Source organism: Rhyacophila brunnea, unplaced genomic scaffold (genome assembly GCF_057557595.1).
Source record: "Rhyacophila brunnea isolate RB1 unplaced genomic scaffold, BYU_Rbru_1.0 scaffold_12, whole genome shotgun sequence".
Classification (NCBI taxonomy): domain Eukaryota; kingdom Metazoa; phylum Arthropoda; class Insecta; order Trichoptera; family Rhyacophilidae; genus Rhyacophila; species Rhyacophila brunnea.
Window position 1 is genome coordinate 39,417,093 of NW_028232774.1, and position 20,383 is coordinate 39,437,475.

The window sequence follows — 20,383 nt, forward strand, 5'->3', positions numbered from 1 at the left end:
GCCGCACTGTCGTAGACACGTAAACAGAACATAGACAATGAATTTTAATCAGTTTCTATCTACTACTTGGGAGTTTTAATTCATTTTACTCTTAACATAATGTTTTTTTTATTGTGGATTGAGAATTACCATGCACAAGGCTATATATTACAAAAATCTTTTTTGTTGGAACTTAAAAATATGCACGATTAAATCATTATTTACGTGTGCATATTTAAATTCTCACCAACTATTAAGTCATAATATAATAATTTAAATATAAATAGTTTTTTTAAAAGTACGTATAAGTACCTTACGTCTATTTATTTTCGAATTGCGTGGCGTCCAGTTTTCCCGGTGCCAAATCGTCCTAGACCCGCAAATTAATATATTATATCAATAGTAATATAGTAGAAAGTAACTTTTTAGTTACATTGTTGTTTTTATTTAATAAAACGCACTTTTTTATAGTACTTATTCCACTTTAATTAATATATTAGGACCGGTTTCGTCCTAATATATTAATTAAAGTGGAATAAGTACTATAAAAAAGTGCATTTTATTAAATAAAAATAAGAATTTATTAAATAAAAACAACAATACAATGCAGTTCCACCATGAATTGACAGTTAACAAAATAAAAGAAATTTTAGTAACATACTTCACCAGATGGTATGTTGGGTAATAAAAATTGTTGAGATAAAAAGTAAGCAGTGGAGACAGTATTACCCTGTTTACACATGCGTGCTGCACATTTACTGCTGACAGTACATATTATCGCGGCCATAACAAGAAAATACACGTATTATCGTGCATGTTGCAAGATTGCATGCATGATCGAAAAAGTTCAGAAGCTTCTTAATTTTCACGCAATAATTGGTACTTGTATAGCAGATGCACATGCGCAGTACAACTTTAAGAGGCAAACCTGCTGGAAGAAAAATACGAACTACGCCTCACAGAACATTTTGCCATTTACTGATTATCTACGAACCTGTCTGAATATGTCAAATAGCACCATACAATGACACCATTGCATCTTGCTTACGCTTGTAGAATGAGATGGGAGAGACAGTCAGCACTTCTACGTGTAAACAGTTATTATCGTGATATCTTAAAATACACACACTATTGGTGTGAGTAAATCCGTACACGTGTACAGGTGCTATATTATGTTTGAGTGGTTTATTGTCGAACATTGGGTTTAGGTTGATTTAGATATTATGTCACTTTCACACGTGCCTATGCAAAATTAACGCTTCGGAATATGCTAGGGGGTAATTGTCACCCCCTGACCAACTTCTGTGTGTCCTATTGACTATATTGTATGGTTTCTGGGAGTTCTTACTTTTAAATCACCCTAAATTAAATTCCTATAATATGATGTAGTATTGCAATGAAATTCAGCGTCATATCCGAAATAATGATTTATTTCACCATTGTAACATTTAAACAGGCATCAAATTATTTACATACTTTTCACAAAAAATTCAATAGTAATAAGTTATGTATAATAAGAATAATATGATATAACATTTATTTACAATGCATACCTTTAATGTAATGATAAACAACACCGCCATTATCCATCTTGACTATAGGTTTATGTTTATAACAAGCCGATAATTTAACAAAAATTACAATCATCTCAATTATATCAATGAAAATATAGAACAGCAATTATAAAATCAAATATAATAAAATATGTATCGTAATTGACATTCCGTCGTTAAGTAAATTTGTTATTTTTATGGACAAGGTTCTATGCAATAGTCAGATGTTAATATACTGTAGGTAAAGTACAAGTGTAGATATTAATTATCACATTAGTAAAAAGTAAAAAACAGATTCGATTTAAAGATTGTATGAGTTACATAAAATGTCTAATGTAACAAAATAATGTTTTGATTTGCTGGAAATGTTCTTTCATTACAATATTATAAATGAAATCTTTTTTAGCACAACAGGCCGATTGGACCGAGTTATCTATTGACAAGCCATATAACAACAAAATGAGTTATGAATGAATACTGCTAGTACAACCTTCAAAAATTTTTCTAAAACTGATACAAAAATAGATTATGAGAAGTTAATTGGTTTGATGATTTGGCACATTTCTGATATTTCATATGCAGTGAATATTTATGTAAATAAAATCTGATAGTATTTAAATCAAGATGATTTTTATAAGCTGCGTAAATACCGACAGGAAAGAATTTGAATTTTTGGTAGTGATTACTATGAATACAATTAATATTGTATATGTACATTATTTTTGTGATGTATGTGGCCTTCTTCTAATAATTAAAAAATTATATTCATTCCACCAAATTACTTAAATGCAAATCAATTTATCAGACTATCAAAAATGTAACTAGGAAGTTTACAAACATTAAAACGAGTTTAAAATAAAACTGGTTTTTTTATCTCCAAAATAAAAATCATAATCGTTATGAACAAAATGTAATTTATTCCAATAATCTAACAATATCAAAGCGTGCAGAATATTTGATGTGAGAGAATCATCTTTTTATATTATACTTTTCCACACATTCCACAAAGCGACACATAACATCAACTAAGCAGGCACAATTATTTTGTTTTCCATTATTATGTATTTATAAACAGTATAATAATTATTATTCCAATGCATTATGTGCTACACTTTTTGGAAAAACTTAAAAATCTATTTGAATTCAACCAAATCCAATAAGTAGACCATTTTTTCAAATAAAAAACACAGGAGATTCAATGAAGCTAATATTCAAAGTCAACTAAAAATAGATATACAGTCGAACTTGGTTATTACGATCACGGAAATAGCGAGATCTCGGATGTAATGAGGAAACATTGGTTGACATTTTAGTTTATGATTTTCTCCATACATTTATTCACTTTTATAACGAGCTACTTCTAGGGTATACTGAGCAAAACTGTTAATGTGTCGATCGTTTAAAAACAACATTTTCGACCCTAAGCAATAAAATCCAGTTAACTAGACCGATACCGCCGAGATCGAATCGAATTACATTTATGACACTAGTTAAGTGTCTAAGTACCTAATTGGTGTTTTCGCCGACAACATTGAAAAAGTATCCACGCATATGGTTGAAATTGCATGTAAAAAATCTAAGCTTTTTGAAGTCAGTAGGTACCTACCAGCGCCGGTGGCTCAGGACTTCATTACAATAAACAACTTCTTTTGTAGTTTATGAATGCCATGCTTGTTTCGGTGATTTTTACGATGATTTTCAGATTTTTTATGTTCTATGCTTAAATAGAATGTGGCGCAAAAAATGTTATATAATTATAGAACGAGTAATGCTTATAACGAGCAAATTCAGTCGGTCCAATCTTCCTCGTAATAACCAAGTTCGACTGTATTGTTGCCGTAAATAAATGTATGTTTATTTATCATATATATTCATAAAATCTATCAAATGATCACATTTAAATAATATAATATAATTATAAAACTTAAAATAATGCACTATTTACAAAAATACTCTGTACAAAAATTAGTAATGAAATTGTTAAAAAAAGATAAAACATTCACAAATGGTACGCTAGCATAAGAGATAATTATTTATGTATGGAATGAACTAATTGTAAAATCGTTAGAAACTATTGAATTAAAATAATTAAATCGCTTTAGGCGGTTCGCACACAGAGAATCAATGCAACATCAACACAATAAACTCTGCACACAGTTGCAATACTTCAAAGGAGATGTCATTTGTAATTCAGGGTCAATAGAATTATACACATTCATTTGTCAAATGTCTAAAAAGTTATAGTATTGAAAATTGCATCGGATGAAGAAGAACTTAATGTGTATATTCACATAGATACTCTTGAAGCTTGTTAACACAAAGTACAAGTGGCAATTGAAGCAGTTTCCAAGTTAGTAACCACAATTTTTACTTTTTTTATATTTTACATAGTAAGTACTTTGCCATCGTATGTATATTCACAAAATGTCAAATCCAGCTCTGTTTGTTGGTTAAATAGGAATTAAACCGGAGGTCAATTGCAAAGTTGTTTGTATCATCTGCAATTTTTTATATCTTACGATTAACTGTAAACATGAATTTCTATTCATTTTTTGCTATTCGCTTTTTCTAATTGTTTACTACTTAATATGTTTGCAAAAAGAAAATATTCTATTTGCAGTCCTAAATGTGACTGCCGGTTTTTTGCGATTATCTCAAAATAGTATTGGGCAAATGCACCAATAATGGCAAACCATAAGCAATATATCGTATCATGTAAATAATTATTATGTACTATCAATTACTAATGACTTCATCCGTATGAAATACGGAAAGAGTCAGATATACATAATAAACAAATAAACTGCTACGTATTATAAATTGTTAGAGGTTCTGTTCACAACTCACTTTCTATTGTTGCTAATGCATCAGGAAGCTTCTTCTGAGATATCGAGAATTAAGACAAAAATCTAAGTTTGTAACAATAATGTAATCTATAAGTTGTGCGAGTTTGATTAATATTGGTCCAGTAGTTTTTGAGTTATAAACGGACAGATATCCCAATTTTATTACTACTATTGATTGAATCTGTGTGCGGCACCGCCATGCATAATAATTACTCTGCGGCCGCTGATTAAATTCTTTTGATAAAGTTGACAAGTTGTGGTTTCATCGAGTTTATATGTGCGAGCTCATCTACATTTCAATGACCTCTTGTTAATGGAGATAGGCTCGAGAAGAATAAATGAATAATCGGTGGCTCATCCATTTGATAAACTTAAAACTAAACATTTAATTTATGGAAACAATAACCATTATTGTTAAGCGGACAGGTGGAAGACGTCTCAGAAATACCTCCTTAGATAAATCAAAGAGGTTTTTTTATGGGCGGCACGTTCTGTTAGCAATAACAAATAACATAAGTAAAAAGCTAACTCATTACATTGCTTTTATAACTACCTTGTATTTTTATACAGATATACTATTCATACATGAGCACATGAATTCAAAAATCACAAAAATTTATTTAATCATTAGTATAGATTATCACTAGAACCAATTTGAATGAAAATTAATATAACAGAAACAATGAGAAATATTGAAATAAATGTATAATTGAAGTGCTGACAATGGAACGAATACAAGTGACATCTAATTAAAAAATGAGTATATAATTTGAATGTTTTGGCTTCACTTGTCATCCTTCAAACGCTAAAAACCTCAATATTTTTTCGTGGAATAGAAATAAAGGATCATTTGAGAATGATACCTTATTTACAGAAAGTTAAAAACAGTTATGTAGAATTAATTATAATCGCATATTATTTAATTTTGAAATCGATTTAACATAGTCAGTGTTGCATTTGTATTAGTTCAATCTTCGGTACCTCAATTAATCACTTTCAACACTGGCAAGTTAAATTTCTGCAATATATAATTACATACTATTTTTATCTCAGTAGCTCCATAATTGAACGTAGCTCTGGATTGCCTACCGAAGAGGTGAGCAATGATAGTCGCCTACCGTAAACGAGTAGTAGAATATTCATGTCTGAAGCCTTAGATCATGGGTTTGAATCCCCCATCTGGCCAATTCATTGAATGTTTCGTTTTGCATCGTGTATTTGGAATGAACAGTTTAAATGCCGCCAACTAGTTAATTGGTGTAATAATCAACGTAAGAATTGGTGTAATTACGGCCACGTAAACGCATTTTCGGCAGTTAAACTGTTAAAACATGGACCTAATAGATTGAGCAAATAGCCAACAATCATTGATTTCAAAGAATCTGTTCATAAACCTCTTCGGGAGACAACAAAGATCTAAGCTAAATTGTAGAGCCTATTTAATTTCAATGGTACATGATTTTGGATGCAGGGGGGTTGAGCAACCAGCCCCTGTAAATAGTGTATTAGAATTAGAATACCTCCACACCGTGAATGTATACTCTGTTTGGAGTGGAAATGATGATTTACGTTTATTTTATATTTTAAGACATATCTAGGAGATATTAGGTTGTTTGTTTCTGACTTGGATTTTGTCCGATGTTTAGGTTGACAATTCAAATTTACAATAGATAGTAAGAGCGACGATCGAACTGCTAGAATATTTGTTTATGGTTCAGTGCTATGACTTGTTAAAAGATAGAAATATTTAAGATGTATAGGAATGGAGAATGGGATTCGTACCATAGCCAAGAAATAAAATGCCAAGTACAGCAGCAATCCGGAATAATGGTATTCATTAAGCTGAATATTTACTTATGTAACAAAGATCTAACTGTACACCCCCGTATACGTTACGATTTTTCAGTACTGTATGTTGTAGAAGTGACTACACCATGCAAAAGGAACCACTCTTAAGTTTTAGGTGTAGAGAGAGACATGCTTAAAATATTATGTAATGACATAAGAAAACCTGATATGGTAAAAGCATAAGGGGAAATTATTAGAAAAACTTTTAGAACTAATAGGAATTGTCCATAAATGACAAAACAGGTTTATGAGTATTTTTAAACCTCATTGTCACATTTGTTAAAAAATAAATTTTGTGAAACTGATTGAAGTATGAAGTATCTCAGAATAGTTTAATGTTTTTTTTTGGTTTTCTGAAATTTTTTTCATCAACCTCCTCCCATTAGGATGTGACACCATCGAGTGCAGAAAACTTGTGGACTGTAATGAAAAATATGACCTCGTACAATTGGTCATACAGGAGAGAACTCTCAAGAAAATGAAGTTGGACAGAAGACGAATATAATGGCTGAAGAATTTAAGGACATGGCTTCGTACGAGTACGACATTAGTTCCGGTCGGTGGTCTCAAAAGGTGGAGATCGCTTTAGTAAGAGATAACAATAGATAAAAAAATACGTAGGAAATTAAAAAGTTCAAAATTCAATAATTCACATTCTAGCTACATTTAATATTTTTCATAAATCTCAACAATGATCAAATGAAAATTCTAGTGATTGTTCTTTATACATTATTATTAATATAAAATGAGCAATACATTGCTATTCACAGTTGTAATATGTGGCTATAGGAAGCAAAGACGACTAGGTCCAATCGGCTTCCAATAGTCTCATATATTCACTAGACACAATCTAGCTACAATAACACTCACTTGAAGAGCCTAAGTAAGTTACTTCAACAAAATGATTGTTTCCTATTTAATGGAAACGTCGGCACCTCGCATTGATATGAAGCAATTTTGATATCAAGTCATCAATTGCGATATTAATTAATTATTCAGTCCTTTATATAGTTTCACAAGAAAAAAAAATTACAATGACAATTATACATACTTTCAATAAAAGTGTAAAGAGCAAAAGATCCTAACTAGACCTACATAGACAAAATAATAATATAAACAGTCTTATAGGAGATAAGTAAAATAACCAAAATTAATAACTATTACAACCCCCTATTAATTAAATGTGATAACCAAAAACCTATAAAGCATATGTATGTTTTTTTTAATCTTTAACCACAAGAAAAGAGAGATAAGTTTGATTTTGTTTTTCTTTTACACTTTTACCGCTCCTACCAACGTCGCGTAGTATAGTAGCCAAGCATTGCGACCCGGCTACACCACATTGTCGCGTGCGTTTAGACTATGTAACTTTGCCATACAAAATAAATTCTATTTGGGATGTTTGCTTTAAAGATTTACCAAACAGACGGTTGAATATAAACTCGAAATATGAGTTCACGATAAAATAAATATATGTTTCAAAGTTTTTACACAAATGCCAGTTATTTTAGAAATTCGTTTTATTTACATATTTTTATTAATTAAACTCCACAATAATCATGTGACAAGTGGGTAAACGGTTGACTATGTCGAATGAAGAACTCGTGACAATATTAATGCGTTGCGTGACGGACTCGATGAGTGAGTGAGGATTCATGCATTGTCCTTCCAATTTATACAAATGCAGTACATATATTACAAGCGATATTGTCGTATTTAACAAATCATAACACACCCTGCTGATCAAGTTATTATTGAGGAAATGCTGATGATCTTTATCACTCTATTGTTTTGTTTTGACAACAAAACATGGATATTAAAGAATGTCCCTCATTTAATGCTGAATGGTATGATTGCTACACTTCCATGAATAGGATTGTGTTTTGAAATCTTTGATGGCATGTTATATTATAATAGTTTTAAATTTTTATTAAAAATTGTCAGTATTTGGCGTACCGAATTTGTGTAATTTTTATGTTAAGAGTGTTAACAATAATGCATAAAGGGGATAAGTTGAATTAACACCACTGAATTAGTAAAGTTGGCCATAACTATTTAAGTAGTAATTTCAGACTTATCTCTCTTTTTCTTTCGCATACAGATAAATTTTATGGCATAAAGGAACATCATTTTATTTTATTTATTTCTGTGCACTGTTGAAATGTTTTTTATACAATTGAGAATCACTGCATTATTGATCTACCACTAGGTAAAGAAGACTCCCTAGTTTGTGGAGTTGAGGATATAGTACGGTATGGAGCATTACAAGGCGAGTCCGTATTACATGCTATCACAATAAATCTATAAAAACATAAACAAAATTTCAAAAGTCAAACACAAAAATTGTGTATTATTTCTGTAACAAAACTTGATATGCAGTTCTATCCGTTTGTTGAAACTTGCAGTGTTTTATTAATTCCATAACAAAATATAGTGTAAAACGGACATTGGTACTTGCAAGTTTAATATGTCAAGGTTCTAAGTACTAAGTTCTAAAACAAACCTAACAATAAAGTAGTATTCTAAAGCCGCATTTAGGCCAAGTGGGCGAATGTTTGTTCTTCCCCCATTCCAGCGAAATTCTCTTGACGTAAACGCTTTTTGTTGAGCGAGCATAAGAATTTTGGTGGAGTGGGGGAAGAACAAACGTTCGCTCGCTTGATCTAAATGCGGCTTAAGCTGCCTTATTGTTACTTATGTTTCTCCAAAAATAAATACGAGGGTGGGTCAATAAGTCCTTAGAAAAGCCGACAGGTGGCGCGACTAGTACTGTAAGCGGTTTGTTTTCATGCAGCGGCACTACCGATTCAGTATGCTGCGAAGTTTCAATCAGATTGGTCGGGTTGTTGTGTGTTTCTCGTACATTTAAAAAAAAATTTGCTTGTGGAAAATGGAAAAATGGAAAATGGAGAAAATTGAGTTTAGATCTGTTATTAAACATTTTAATATAAAAGGGTTAACAGCAAAGGAAATAAAAAATGAGTTGGATTTAGTTCACGGCATATCTGCTCCTTCACTTGCAACTATTTATAACTGGTTAAATGAATTTAAACGTGGTCGTACCTTAACAAAGGATGAACCACGCTCAGGACGTCCTGTAGAGGTGACTACACCAGAAATGATCAATAAAATCCACGATATGGTGTTAAGTGACAGAAGATTAAAGTTGAGTGAGATAATTGAGGTTACAGGGATCTCAAAAAGTAGCGTCATTTCTATTTTACATGACAAATTGGGCATGAAAAAAATTTCTGCAAGATGGGTGCCGCGTTTGCTCACAGTCGACAATAAACGCAATAGGGTGGTGGCCTCTAAAGCCCTGTTGTCGCTCATGCAACGCAATCCGGATGAATTTTTTCGTCGCTTTGTGACTGTAGATGAAACATGGATACACCACTATACTCCCGAGACGAAAGAACAGTCAAAGCAGTGGATTGCGAAAGGCGAACCATGTCCAAAGAAGGCGAAAACCGTAAAATCAGCTGGTAAGGTTATGGCTACTGTATTTTGGGATGCACGTGGAATTATTTTCGTTGACTATTTGGAAAAAGGAAAAACAATAACAGGGTATTATTATGCATCTTTATTGGACCAGCTAAAAAACAAAATTGAAGAAAAACGGCCTCATTTAAACAGGAAAAAAATCCTCTTTCATCAGGACAATGCCCGTGTTCACACATGTTTACGATCAATGGCTAAAATTGAAGAATTGAAGTTCGAATTGGTCGACCACCCACCGTATTCGCCAGATTTAGCCCCCAGTGACTTTTTCCTTTTCCCAAACTTAAAAAAATGGCTAAGTGGACAACGTTTTTTTTCAAATGAAGAAGTCATCGATCGGACAAATGCTTATTTTGAGGACCTTCCGAAAACTTATTTTTCTGACGGTTTAAAAAAAATTGAGAAACGTCTAACCAACTGTATTGAGCTCCAAGGAGATTATGTTGAGAAATAAAAAAAAATACAAAAATAAAAACTGTTTTAATGCTTTTTTCTAAGGAATTATTGACCCACCCTCGTACTTAGAACCTTGTAGTTCTGCAATCGCGTACTGTCAACAATGAATAGTTCCGAGTTGGATCTGAGCATCTTCTTTACTTAATTGTAGAATTATAGCGTTACTTTTTTACTAATTTTCAAAATAGGACATACATAATGTATCTGTGTCATATTGTTTACTATGTATTTATTTGCGATGTAGTATTTTTGGTATAATTGATTGCTAAAATATAAAACTTATCTTTACTTAAAAAATATTCATTAATCATAAGAAAAAAATTGATAAACCATGGTGAATGTTTAGATACCTGCTACACATGTAACTAACCATAGATAATCATGTAATATAATGAAAATGTTGATTTTAAAACTAAATCTTAGAAATAGAACGGAATACCAACTTAACATACTGAAAAAAACAGTACAATATAATATTCCACTTATTGCATGTCCCATAAATAAATCAACCATTTAAAAGATTGTAAAATACTATGGAAGAATGTATTAGAAAATTTTAATTGTTTCAATTGTATACGAAAATAATATTATTTAACACTGAATTCTTATGACACATTTATAGATGCTAAGCTATTATAACATCTTAATGGTATATTTAGATCTGGAAGACATCTTGTCTAGTTTTACAAATCTTTTTGCTAATATTTTAACATTAACATTATACATTTAAGCACTATTATATTTCTTACTCCTTTTGTGAAAAATATCCACTTCTGTCAAAATCCTTACGAGTGCTATTGCAGCCTTATTCCAACTACATACCACCATAACAAAATGTTATTTTTCAGAATCCGAGATAATAACTCTATGTTATTTATGTATTCATCGTGCTCGCGTGTTATCTAATTTACAATCAAAATATTTAATTATTACCAACCACTGACGTATGACAGTAACTCACTTAATGATCGCGTGCATGTGCAATGCACTGCGATTTGGTGTAACGTTCCCCATTGATTTATTAATATATACTAGCCTAGAAAGTCATTCCAGTAATGTTGAGGTATAATATATTAATTTATTATTATCGTAATATAACTATAATTTCACATAATAACGTCCATGTAAGGAACATTACCATTGTAATTTGTTCAAAGTATTTTGCATAATAACAGCATGTGCACATAAAATGCTGTCGGCAGAGCCGGTGTTACTGAATACTATGTATCCCTGGTTGATTGGTCAAAGATCCAGGGCTACGTAGCTTCTGGAATATGTGAATGCATGTTTATTAATGATTGTTAACGATTTCATAGTTAAGGGTTATGCTGGGATAAAGCTGCTGAAATAACACTTTATTCTGATCAGTAAATTAATGTGGTTTTAACTGACAGTGCAAAAAAAACATTAATAATATTTTTGCTATTGGTAATGAGCTGCTTATTTCTTCTTTTTTGATAATGTACGATTCGTATACTAAATACCCATATGTTTAAAAAAGATAGTATGTACAGTAAAACCTCGTTAGTAAGAACACTGATAATTCGAAATTTGCCGTAATTCGAAATTTTCCCGAAAAAAAGGTCCCTTGAACATTATTTTCATATAAAACCATACCTTTAATTCGAATTTCGTAATTCGAAATGATTTTAGAGTCCCTGGCATATAAAAATATTCAATAAATCGTAATAAAGTACACTATTTCATGAGCTAGTCATTGAAAATTGTGACAGACTTTTCTTAAAACATCAAAAATTACTTATTTTATGATGGTAATAAAAATAATCCTGACATTTTATGACCCAATTCCGTGGGCACATCTATGATCAAAAACGAAATTAATAAAAATAAAATTTTAATATTTTTCCCCCATACATTTCGTAATTCGTAATTCGAATTTTTTTCCGATTTTCGGTCCCATGGAATTCGTATTATCGAGGTTTTACTGTATTCAGATTTTAATCTCAAATATTATCAAATATCAATAAGTAGTTCACATTGCACCATTGACTGATTCAATCCACTGCTGGTTGAAGTAATTTTCATAGTTTCCACAGTTGATACTACTGTTTCACAATCAAATTTTGTATATGAATGTTGAAAGATTCTTTTAAAATGATTCATATCTTTTGAGAAAAAACAATTACGACCGTCGCGTGAATAATCATTTAACATCACAAAAAGTGGGTAATTCACTAAAATTAAAATATAATAGTGTGCCATTATGAATTGTTATTTTAATAAGTCTATCTAAAATAGGTAAAATTGCTGTATAGGTGTACACTCACTTTAGGGACAAAAACTGGCTGAAAATAATTAATTTTTCAATGAAACATTAATGACAGTATGTCTTTTTCGGTTGATTTGTTTTTTTTTTTAATATTATTCTTTTATAAGAAATCACAGGACCGACAACAGACATTTAATGGAAGTCTACCGGTAAAATGTGCCATCACACAAAATTTAATCGAATATGTATTAAAAGAATATAAGGCATTTCTCCTGACAGACTTCGTAATACTTCAATTGAACAAACTGTTCTCGCAATGATTAATGTATATTTAAAGTGTACTATGTATACACCAACTTTACCAAAAAATGTTGTGTTGTGTTACAACTGGTAAAATATTTTTACAACCTTTTAATATTCTTAAAAAAACCCTCGTCAAAAGAATACAATTTAAAAATGGCACACAAGGTAACTAATACATTCTTCAATGCGTCGTTAATTTACAATAATAATAATACGCTAATTAATTATTATATTTGGGTTTTTTTTTATATCTTACATTCTTGGTTCACCACGATAAGATGAAAAATATTTTTGTGACAATACTCTCTTCAAAATAGCGCACTAGCTGCACCGATAACATTGCAAAATTAAGCAACAATTTTAATATATTTAATATTATATTTTAAACCAACATAGATTATTTCAACTATGGGCCGATAATACCCTGTAATTATATACAACAAAATAAAATAGCAATCAAACCATAATTAATCATTCCATCTATAAACTCTTCTTCATCTCTATAATCTCTTCTCATAAGATTTCTCAGCTTGCCATTATCGTCATGATTTTTTTAAATTTCACATATTATTATCACAGTTACCATCGACAATAAAATAATTATCACTGAAAACGGCTCATTTCATTTCAAACATCCTATGAGTTAGTTAGTCCCTTTCCTCATCTCATGTCATGATTCTTTTGTAATTTATCAAAATTCATTCATTGCAATAAAATCCAATTATTTTTAACAAACAGGAACATAAAAAAGTGCTGCGAAGCAAATATTTCTTCCATACTGCCTCTGAATAGGAAAAAAATAGTAACCCTCAAAAACATCACAGATTTGACATTTAAAGTGGTATATTTTGCGTAAAAGAAGCATCAATCAGATATTTCAGTCCAACTTTTAGTACATAAATGGAGAGTAAAGGTGGTAACAAATATTTTAGAATGTAAGAAAATATTGCATTCTCAAAACAAAATATTAATAATGAAGGAAGCCACTCACCAATGCGTTTTATTCGCAATTACGAATTTTTCGCATCGCTCGGCCTATGACGCTCGTATTGACTTACGGGAAAGTGAAAATTTGCGCGACCATCTTGCAACAAATATTCGGTGCGAATTTCGATGACCCCGTCGATGCGTATTTTTCGCTATGCACAGATTTCGGAAGGTAATTCAAAATGGCGACGACTGAGAATTGGTCCATAATCATCGCATACTTTACGATTTGTCGGAAAGGGATTATAAAAATATTTGTAATTAAAGTGAAATTGGGATATAAATGAATGAAAGTGGCCTGTAGGTAGTCATAGACAAATAGTATGCTGAGCATTCAATATTCTGGAACTGTCACTTTGATTTATATTTAGTTTATGGCTTCAACCTGTGCTGCCATCTCGTTTTCATAAAATTATAATATATTTTATGTGAAGTGGGTAAAAATTATAGAATATTTGACATAAAATATTAATATTATTTACTACTTTACATCTGGCATGGAAAAAAATTCATTTAGTCTATGACTGCGACAATGACGCATTGGTATGATGCCAAACACGAAATTCGCATCAAATGCAAGCACAATATTTACGGTAGCTGCATATATTTATTTCTTCTTTACACTGTTCCTTTGTTTTTAAATGTCATGTTGTGAACGAATTATATTTGTAATTTGTAACGTTCACGGTATGTAAAAAATAAATAAATTTGAATTTGAAAAAATAAATATTTCGCACCGGTGAGTGGAGACCTTTATTCAAAATTATTTTTCCCAACCTTTTTAGAGTAGCGACAATTTTTTTTTAATAGCCAAGTAACCCACGACTCACCATATTGCCATAAAAAAGCATTTTTAATAGGGTAAAGAAAACACAAAAATTGTCATAAGATAAAATGTATGTGTGTAATCAACCGTAATGTTTTCTCTCACTTTGTCTATGTTAACATGTGAGTTGGCAATCAACATTTGTTTTCTTTCATGTTACTTACTATTTTTTTGGATTATCAATCCTCAATTTTGCATCATATCAATATTTTACAATTTAGTTGGGAGTCATGACCCATAATTTGGGAACCTGTGATATATCACATCTACTGAAACATTCTGTGACATTTAAATATTTGGTATTTGTGGGTTGCACCTTTTTTCCTAAACGTTAATAAAAATATATTTCATAAATAAATTTATCGGAGGTTTACGGCCTGGTCTACATTACGTTTTTTAATAAAATTTTAAATCTCACTATATATCTCACTATGTAATATAAACCAAACGCTAAATTACATTTTCAATATATTTTTCTTTACAAATATCTAGCGCCATCTTAATATGTTTAATAATTAATTGTTACCAAAGGATGGTGAATTTTATTTTGTAAAAAATTATCAGCCACACGGCTCCGCTCCGAGTTCGACGGTTGATCAGTGTCGCCATCTGTTTAAGTCGAAAGCAAATGCGGGAGACGTGCGCGTGGGTTTTTATATTGGCCCCCCTCTCTTGTTGTCGGAAGGGGGGCAGCATGAGGTGCAATCGAGGCAGCACTGCTGCTATCTTTTGTTGTGACGACCCCACATTCCGGTTGTGCCGCGTAGCTCCACTCCGGAAGCCTGCTCCTGGAAATATCAGTTGTGCAATAGTTGTTGGAAATCTTGCCTAATATACAGAATCTTCTATGAAATATAGAACCATCGAAACATGAGAATATATTACTTTGGCTATGGCTATGTTGTCTTTAACGTATATAAATAATTATGTCATGAAGACCAAGTAACTGATGAGTAACTTTAAGAGTATGTGGAGAACCTTAGTGGAAATGAAGATGGGATGGCGACAATTCAGCGCACAGTCACCATACACTGACAACGACAATGTTAAAGATAATGAAGAAGCAGAGCAAAACAAAAAGTTTCACACATATTTTTTAAATTAAATTAGAAATATTTTAACACTCAGGCACGTGTGGTTTTTGCGAAAAGGTTACGTGTAAACCTACAAATTTTGCACGCACAATCACGTTTGTAGGGGAAAGTATGCTATATCGTACCACTTCGTACTTAACTCCCTTTATTTATCGATTGAAAAGAGTCTGGAAAGTGAAAGAGGATTTAAATGAAAGTTTATCAAATTTCAGATATTATTAAAAAAAAAACTTTTTAATAACTGGAACATATTAAAATATCAAGTTAAAAAAAAGAAGTCTTTCGGTACGATTTGACGAACTGGTAGGATAAATCGTACCACAATCGTACCGGTACGACTTACCAAGTCGTGGGTGGTACAATTTTTCCAACTCTGAGTTTTGTAAAATTAATATCACCAAAACATAACCTATATATTTAAAACATTTTTACCGTGACTCAATATTAAACTGTATGAACATGTTAGCAAAATTTTGTTTGAGAAAAAATTAAAAGACTTACCTTCACCCACGAAATTACCTTACGCAAGATCTGAAAAAGTTAGATGAAGAATGCAAAAAAGCGAAATTACTCAATAACAAACGCACGCGTGCATTAAACATTAATCAAACATGACAGGTCAATTCTGAACTTGGCTACGCATCGCCGAATGCTACTAGTCTTAAAAAATGTTGGCTAGTTTTAGAGATATTGAGGTGGTACGATTTATCTAACGGTAGGATATAGCATACTTTCCCCTATATAAAAAAAAAACATATTTTTATTCATTTGTATGTCTTTCAAACAAAAAGAGTATAAATACTGGATAAAATTAATACTTGGTTAATAAAAATAAACAATTATTTTAAAAATAAGCATGTAGTAAGGAATCATTTGTATTTTTTGCCTTGAAACAAAACAAAATAAAAATTCTGACATACAAATGTTTGGCCGCATGAAGGGAGTTACGTATCTGTTAGAGGAAAATTTACAGCTGCATTCCTTGTAGTGTACAATGGGATACATTATAATACAAAGATATTAGAAAAGAAACCTAAAGATAAAAATAGAAAATGCACCTGGAGTGATCGCACTGTGTCGAGTAGTGTTGTTTTTTCATCCAACAGGGCTGCCACCTCGTCCTGAGCTGTCAGTAAACATGCCTTCAATATATCTGTTTCTTCTTTTGACCTATAGAAGAGAAGAAACAATACAAAAATTATATCAGTTAATTACCACAAGATTAATATTCTATTGAATATCCATAATAATGAAAAACCTCAGGAAGCCTCAAAGCAGAATCCTAGACATTTATTCGGACCGAGCGGGATTCAAACACACATCTTTCACTTTCTGCGAGTGTGCTTTTAACTAAAATTATGTATTTTCAATGAAAATAATGTTACATTCTTACATGTTCCGCATATTCAGTCTCAATAAAAAAATAATTTAGTTAATTACTACAATATATTAGCAAAATGTCAATATCAAACTTTCGATTACTCTTGTATCTATATATAAATGATATTACTAATGTCGTGACCATTGCCCCCACAAGGGGGAAGGCTGACAGGGCTCTAGCCTGGGGGCCCGGGCTCAGGAAGGGCCCGGCACGGTGAGTCGACCAGATAAGTGTGATAAACACAGATCACACATTTGTTCAAATGGTAAAAAAAAGTCGGCTGCGGCGCTATTTTACTTCAATGATATTAATAATTGAAAATATTTAGTTCTAGGCACGATACCATTTTTAACTGTGTGCCGATACTCGACAACTCCATAGGTAATTCAACTGGATGTACCTACATATTAAAAATACAAAAAAAAAGCTACAAATACACCTTAATTTTACCGCGTACACCATTTGGAAAACGAAACTGCAGCGCCTCCCTTACCCTAAGCGATAGGTAGGGGGGCCCGCCAAACATCAATAGCCTAGGGGCCCGCTTCAGGATGTGGGGCCCATGGTCGTGACCATAATTTTATTATTATTATTATTATTATTATTATTATTAAACTGGCGCTAGGGGCCGTTCAGGTCCATGGCCGACTGTACAACGTTTCTCCAGGCATCTCTGTCCAGCGCTCTCTCTTCCCAGTTGACTATCCCCAGCTTTTCCGCATCCCTTTGAATGTTGTCCGCCCATCTCCGTCGAGGGCGGCCAAGAGGTCGAGTGCCAGCTGGTGTGCCTTTGTAAATCCTATAGAGAGTTCTAGATCTTTCAGATCGTACAACGTGGCCCGCTCATCTGAGCCTTCTTGACCTCAGAATATTAGTGATTCTAGGTTGGTATCGGTCGAAGAGCTCAGCGTTTGTGCGGATGCGCCACCGGTGGTTCTCATTGACGGGTCCAAGTATTCTCCGGAGGATTCTGTTTTCAAACACTTGGAGCGCCTTTTCTTGTTTTTCTGTTAAACCCCACGTTTCACATCCATACATGACGATTGGCTTGATGACCACGTTATACACCCGGAATTTCGTTTTGATGGACAGCATTTTGGACCTGAACAGACGACTCAGCGCGAAGTATGCTGCATTTCCACTTCTCAGTGTCGTGACCATAATATAGATTATAATGTCGGTAGCTTGACGAAATTTGAAACATCACAGAAAGTGTAAGGCATCATTTGCAAGAAGGACAGATGGATCAGAAGCTCAATTAGTTGAGGCACCCACCTGAAAAGTGGAAGATGTGTGTTTGAATTCCCCACAATTCCATATTATGCACAACCATTTCAGAAAAATGAAATGATTGTTTTCTTTACCATTCATACCTTCTAAGTGTATCATTTTCCACTGCGAGTCGTTCAAGAGCGTTAAGTCTTCGTCTGAGGACATCATTCTCATGTGACAGTTTCCTCACTGCTGCTGTATCCACACTGGATTCTATAAAAGTAATATGATGCACTATTATGGATAATGACTAATTTGACAATTAACTATCATATAGCACATTAAATGTATAGTAAATAAATTTTATAAGGAATCTATTTCAAGATACCAATATGTCCATTGTCCACTCATTAATTAATATTTTGTGCTAAACAACATTTTTGTGTTTCAAGCGTAAATGGTTGTTTTTACAGTTATTTTCTTTTAGAAATCCATAGTATTAATACTATCTATGTTTTTAATAAATAAAAATGTATGTTTAATATTTATTGCAATAAACGGTTTTTGAGCTAATAAAATGGAAATATCGTTCTAATTTGAAAATACAATACGATGTAAAAAAGAAACTAATATTAAAACCAACCAATTACGCTTGACACATAAAAATGACGCATACTACAAAATATTCAATTGTGGAATTGCGCACGTATAGGTTTAAGAAAATAGACGCTTCAGATAATAAATAGTATTTTATCTTCTCATTGTGTCTCCCTGTCATGTGCCAGTTAAACCAATTCTCTGATATCTTGACTGTTGAGTTATACTACTTTAAGAGGTTGTCCAAATGTTTCAATGAGGTAATTTACAGTTGAATTCAACCACAAACCAGTATTAGACGGAGTCGGGGCGGTGGATGGAGCCGGTTGCAAGTGTAATATACCACCAGCATCCCTCAGCAGGCGCAGTCCAGCCAGAGAGAGCTGCAAGGGAACAGCTCCCGGGGAACTTATGCTGCTCGCTGGTCGATCTTCGTTTAGACGAAGCGACACACCTTCGAGAAGCACCTGGTATAGAAAAAAAGTTATTTTACTAACATACCTACTGTGCGGCAAGTTTAACGTGAAGCATGGCCGTTTCGAGAACTACAATATTGACATAGATCGCAGCGCCACGACGGCGGCCATGACACTTCAACTTATCATTTTCGCACTGTACCTGTATTCTGCTTGTAAGTAGTCGTTCGCAACTGGCAATTCTTTATTTACTTATGTACATATTTCCAATTGCACGATCACGACAGCCATACCAACTCAACAAAACTAAATAGTTGAAATCTAAATTATCATGAGCAACTTGGCCATGTCGTACCGAGCCATATGCAACTGATTGGCTGAATAAAGAGCGAGCCTATCAGTAGGTATCGCATAATTTTGATAGCAATTCCAAGACATTTTTAGTACAGATGAATTGGTAATTATCGAACAAAAAGTATGTATATATTACGTACCTCTAATGGAATGGGTGGTACTATGATTTCATCTTCTATGAGATCGGAGAGACCGAGCGCAGTGCTCATATTCAGCGTAAGATTCAGGTCTCGCACCATAGCATCCATGTGCCCCGAGAAACTTCCCATCACATCATCCTGAGAACAAAAACATTACATGCATTACATAATCGTTGTCGGCTGCCAACAGAATAGACAGACTAAAATAAGTTATCTGTCAGTTGAATTTTAGACTAAAATCAATAATAATTGTATTGTCATTTATTTACTCACCAGAGTAACAGAATCACTGATCTCAAACGGAATGGCCACAGTCCGATGCGGGAAATGATCTAACCGCACTTTAATCTTTGGCTTTATTTCCACGTCATGCCTCTCGGTCTTCAGAAGGGATTCGGCTTCTGACCACCCGCGGGATCGGGACGCAAATTTATTCTGAAAGATCAAGCGACCGTTACAAATTCGAATTTCACAAATACACATCCAAGCAATGAAATGCTAACACAAAGCATTGTTTATTCGGTATCATGTCGGTTTATTACTGTAATATATTTGGAGGTTAGTTTAACTTAATCTCGATTTGGGGTATACTTTTACGGCATACAAAAAAGCAAAATATAATAAAAAAAGAAATCCGTCGTTTGGTTAAACTATTCAGAA

The 20,383-nt window shown here is 32.7% G+C and overlaps 1 protein-coding gene across 2 annotated transcripts in view; it reads right to left on the reverse strand.

The window, feature by feature from the left end:
• Window positions 1–14,323: 14,323 nt before the first annotated feature.
• The window catches only part of LOC147078163 (bridge-like lipid transfer protein family member 3B), a 62,233-nt gene continuing 56,173 nt past the window's right edge, over window positions 14,324–20,383 (reverse strand). The window contains exons 23-28 of one of the 2 annotated variants that reach the window (XM_085961277.1): window positions 19,997–20,158; window positions 19,724–19,861; window positions 19,103–19,280; window positions 18,378–18,489; window positions 16,682–16,793; window positions 14,324–15,317 (exon numbers count right to left, since the gene is read on the reverse strand). In XM_085961277.1, coding sequence (XP_085817403.1) covers window positions 15,252–15,317; window positions 16,682–16,793; window positions 18,378–18,489; window positions 19,103–19,280; window positions 19,724–19,861; window positions 19,997–20,158 — 768 coding nt within the window. In that variant the 3' untranslated portion in view covers window positions 14,324–15,251. The remainder of the gene's footprint in view (window positions 15,318–16,681; window positions 16,794–18,377; window positions 18,490–19,102; window positions 19,281–19,723; window positions 19,862–19,996; window positions 20,159–20,383) is intronic. The other variant, XM_085961278.1, reaches the window with a different exon arrangement.